Genomic DNA, 5,015 nt, shown 5'->3' on the forward strand with positions numbered 1-5,015 from the left:
CTAGTCAATGACCCAATATCACCCAGCTGGCTTTCATGCCTAAGGCGGGACTAGAATTCACAGTCTCCTAGTCAATGACCCAATATCACCCAGCTGGCTTTCATGCCTAAGGCGGGACTAGAATTCACAGCCTCCTAGTCAATGACCCAAAATCACCCAGCTGGCTTTCATGCCTAAGGCGGGGCTAGAATTCACAGTCTCCTAGTCAATGACCCAATATCACCCAGCCGGCTTTCATGCCTAAGGCGGGACTAGAATTCACAGTCGCCTAGTCAATGACTCAAAATCAACCAGGCCATTGGTAGACCTGGAGAGGTCATTGCAACTTCGAAGGGCCACTAAGCAACCAGTAGTAAGTCAAGGGCTTCCTTTATTTTGAATCAAAAAGAGTTTGTATGCTACGACAGAATTTTGTGTACGTTCTCTCCTGCTATACTCACTCTGGCAGGCATGAGAATGAGGCGGGCTTGTGAGCCAGAGAAGACTCTCAGTATCACACAGAAGAGAATCTCCTTGGGAAAAGACGTCTTGATAGCCCGGAGAGCAAATCATTTGACATTGCTGAGTTTTTGTGTTTGCAGTGTTGATGTTGCAAAAAACCCCACCGTTGGTCAGGCTAGAAGCGTTATAAGGTAGAGGACACCGTGGACCTGAAAGAACATGGTGAACAAGGTCATTCCAAGGAATGGTCCTACGTATTCAAATCAGCTCTAAGGAGACATTATCTGGGCTATTGGTGGAAGAAGGAAGTGATCACATACAGATAGGCCTTGACGTAGGACCCCAACTGAGACCAAAATTTCTGTCGTTAAGCAAAACAAGGTGTTAAGTGAATTTGGCCCCATTTTACGAGCTTCTCGCCACTGTTGCTAACTGAATCACTGCAGTCGTTAAGTTAGGAACGTGGTTGTTAAGTGAAACTGGCTCCCCCCCCCCATTGACTTTGCTTGTCAGAAGATCACAGCAGGTGATCACACAACTCTGGTATACTGCAGTTTTCATAAATATGAAGCGGTTGGCCAAGCTGAATTTTGACCACATGACTGTGGGGATGCTGCAAACATCGTAAGTCTGAAAAATGGTCATGAGTCCATTTTCAGTGCCATTGTAACTTTGAATGGCCACTGAATGAATTCAGTGCAAGTTGAGGACTAACTGTACTGAGCAAGTATAACAGAGGCCACATGTTGCCCCAAATCCCAGCCTAACGTAAAAACTCTAATGGCAGAAAGTGAAGAAGAACTAAAGAGCCTCTTGATAAGGGTCAATCAATCAATCAGAATAAAGCCTGAAGGGACTTGGACTCTTCTAGTTCTATCCCCTGCTCAACCAGGAGACCCTGTAAATTTCAGATAGGTGGTTGTCCAGTCTCTTCTTAAAAACCTCCAGTGATGAAGCACCTACAACTTCTGAAAGCAAGCTGTTCCACTAGTTAATTGTCCTTACTGTCACGAAATGTCTCCTTAATTCCAGGTTGCTTCTCTCCTTGATTAGTTTCCATCCATTGTTTCTTGTCCTGCCTTCTGGTCCTTTGGCCCCCTCTTTTTGTGGCAGGCCCTCAAATATTGGAGTATTGCTATCATGTCACCCTTAGTCCTTAGAAACTCAACGTTTTTTAAAAAAGGCTAATATCACAGTATCCGGTCCTATCACTTCCTAGCAAACAGAAGGGGAAGAAATGGAAGCAGTTACAATGGCACTGAAAAAAGTGACTTATAACCATTTTTCACACTTACAACCATTGCAGCATCCCCATGGTCATGTGATCACAATACAGATGCTTGGTAAGTGTGAATGCTCCAATACTGGAAATTTTAAAGAAGAGATTGGACAACCATTTGCCTGAAATGGTATAGGGTTTCCTGCCTGAGCACGGGGTTGAACTAGAAGACCTTCAAAGTGCCTTCCATTTCTATTCTATTCTATTCTATTCTATTCTATTCTATTCTATTCTATTCTATTCTATTCTAATTTTTATTCTCTTCTATTCTATTCCATTCTTTATTCTAATTTCTATTCTATTCTATTCTATTCTATTCTAATTTTTATTCTCTTCTATTCTATTCCATTCTTTATTCTAATTTCTATTCTATTCTATTCTATTCTATTCTATTCTATTCTATTCTAATTTTTATTCTCTTCTATTCTATTCCATTCTTTATTCTAATTTCTATTCTATTCTATTCTATTCTATTCTATTCTATTCTATTCTATTCTATTCCATTCCATTCCATTCCATTCCATTCCATTCCATTCCATCCCCCTGGTCCTCGAAGTGTCACTTACGTTCACAGGCAGACCTCTGGCCATTAACTCTTGTCCCTGGTGCCTCCTGACCATTGTCAAAGACACACCAACAGCTTGCTTGGTCTTCACTGCATTGCACTGGAGAGAAACCCTGAGGGTCACTTTCACATTCAGGGATGTAGCCTCTACCAATTTCCCGCACCAGAGCCTTCGACTTCAACAGATTGCAGTAGCTGGGGCCTTCAAAAGAAGAAGCAGATGGTGAAGGACAGGCACAGTCTGAAGCAATAGAGTTGCTGTTTGGTTTGGTGGTAGCAGAGTCTCAGATGTAAGGTCCACGCAGAGAGTGGTAAAGACAGCTGAGAAGATTATAGGAAACTCGCTTCCCATGATTCAGGATACTGCTTATAAGCGCTACATGCTTAGAGCTCAAAGCATTGTTAGAGACCCCACACACCCACTTCACAGTCTGTTTCTGTTGCCCCCCTCTGAGAGGAGGTTTCGAAATATTTCCAGTAGGACTACCAAATTCTGTAACAGTTTTGTTCCCTATGCCAGAAGTCCCCAGTGTCATGGTTCCAACAGATGAAACTCTTCAAAGAACTTCGAGGTATTTTTTACCTTATTTGAGAAGCATAGCATCGGCACTAACACAGTCGAAGCCAAAAGTTGAGTTCCCCTCCCCTGAGCACATAGTATCAAAGCACAATTCCCTCCTCCAATTAACCGTCATAAATCACATTCTCCAATTAGTTTGAAATGCAGGCTTTCCCTCCTGTTCTCCAACCCGCCAATTCTTATCAGCTCTTATTTCAATAACCTTGGTTCACACTAAGTCCAGTATTGTTATGTCTAGCTAAAAACTCTCATGCACATTCCTCCCCCCAGCATCATCTAACTCTAACTCTAAAAGTAAAATATAAGAAGAAAATGGTTGCATCTCCAACTGTTGTCAAAGCAAAACATCCGACGTTAGCAGCGTTGACACCCAACCTTTTGGGCACCAGGGACCGGTTACGTGGAGAGAGGTTTTTCTGAGGACTGAAGAGGGTGTGGTTTTGTGTGCTGACTGCATCCCGCAGATGGGGCTTTGCTTGTTTGTGTGGCCCGGTTGCTGGCATTTTGCAGCCCAGTACTGGTCCACAGACCGGGAGTTGGGGACCCCAGCCCTATGCCATCCATCTCATAAATTCTCAGGATTTTTTTTTCCACCATGTATATGTATACATTCAAACTAGACTGATGTTTCTCTGTGTCGTGTATATGTGGGTATGTGGGTATATGCATAATGGTATTTTTTTTGAGAGCTGAATGCAACGTTTTAATGTATGCTGATTAGCGTACATTTAAAGTGACAATAAAGTTTCTATTCTATTCTGTTCTGTTCTGTTCCGTTCTGTTCTTTTCTCTATTGCAACCATAACAGTTTTACCCACTGAAGTGTTATCAATTCAGGCTTTTATCAAGGAATAATAAATACTCTTTGCTTCATTCTTGTCTCATCTGTCCTCCTAGCCTTTTTTTACATTACAGGTAGTCCTCAACTTACGACCACAATTGAGCCCAACATTTCTGTTGTTAAGTGAGACAATTTTTAAGTGAGTTTTGCCCCATTTTATGACCTTTCGTACTGCAGTAATTAAGTGAATCATTGCAGCTGATAAGTTAGCAACCCGGTTGTTAAGTGACTCTGGCTTCCCCATTGACTTTGCTCATCAGGTGGTCACAAAAGATGATCACGTGACCTCAGGACACGGCAACTGAAATATATCAATATCAAATGTCTGAATTTTGATCACATGACTATGGGGGACACTGCAAAGGACTCGGAACGGTGACAAATGGTCATAAGTCACATTTTTCAGTGCCGTTGTAACTTTGAACGGTCAGTAAACAAACTGTTGAGGACTACCTGCATTAAGGTGGGTTGCACAGTCTGCCAGATGTTTAGACTGGATTTGGCATTTGTATCCACCTATCGAGTCCTTCCCAAAGACCTGGGCTAGGCAGATGTTGTTATCTGATGGTATAAAACGGGTAGGCAACCGTGGCTCTTTTATGACTTGTGGACTTCAACTCCCAGAATTCCTGAGCCAGCATGGCTCAGCTTGGAAACCTTTCCCTTTCCCCTCAGCGTGGCTGGCTCAGGAATTCTGGAGTTGGAGTCCACGAGTCATAAAAGAGCCAAGGTTGCCGACAGTAAAAAGGCCTTTTGCAATTGACTGATGCTGAGTTTGTCAATGCCGAAGGTGCTGCTCCAGATGTTTTGGGATTGCACCCAGGGCCCAATTACTATTGGAACTACCTTTGCTTGCTTTTGCCACAGTCTTTCTACTTCTATTTGCCTAACTTTGTCCTTGACTTACAACCGTCAGTTTAATGACCATTCTAAGTTACAACAGCATTGAAAAAAAAGCAACTTACGACTATGTTTCACACTTACAATCATTGCAGCACCCCCATGGGCACGTGGTCAAAATTCAGACGCTTGGCAACTGACTCAAATTTATGACAGTCACAGGGCCCCAGAATCACGTGATCCCCTTTTGCAACCTTTTGACCACCAAAGTTGTTGTGTTCTTTGTATTCCCCCCCCCCCTTAATCCCCTATGCATATCCTGATCACCCATTAAGGGTGATTGCCCTTCACCATTGATCGCCCATTAAGGGTGATTGCCCTTCACCATTGATCGCCCATTAAGGGTGATTGCCCTTCTCCATCTGCATACAGTTTCATGCCCGTTGCTGGTTGGCTAACTAGCAACAGG

The 5,015-nt window shown here is 43.0% G+C and overlaps 1 protein-coding gene across 1 annotated transcript in view; it reads right to left on the minus strand.

Annotated features, from left to right (window-relative positions):
* The window catches only part of LOC107296546 (thyroglobulin-like), a gene marked incomplete at its 3' end in the record, with an annotated part of 66,754 nt that overhangs the window by 30,685 nt on the left and 31,054 nt on the right, over window positions 1–5,015 (minus strand). The window contains exon 12 of the mRNA XM_029286092.1: window positions 2,410–2,487. Within this exon, the coding sequence (XP_029141925.1) occupies window positions 2,410–2,487 (78 nt within the window). The remainder of the gene's footprint in view (window positions 1–2,409; window positions 2,488–5,015) is intronic.

This window comes from Protobothrops mucrosquamatus, unplaced genomic scaffold, assembly GCF_001527695.2.
Source record: "Protobothrops mucrosquamatus isolate PMUCROS unplaced genomic scaffold, P.Mucros_1.0 scaffold2855, whole genome shotgun sequence".
Taxonomy (NCBI): Eukaryota; Metazoa; Chordata; class Lepidosauria; order Squamata; family Viperidae; genus Protobothrops; species Protobothrops mucrosquamatus.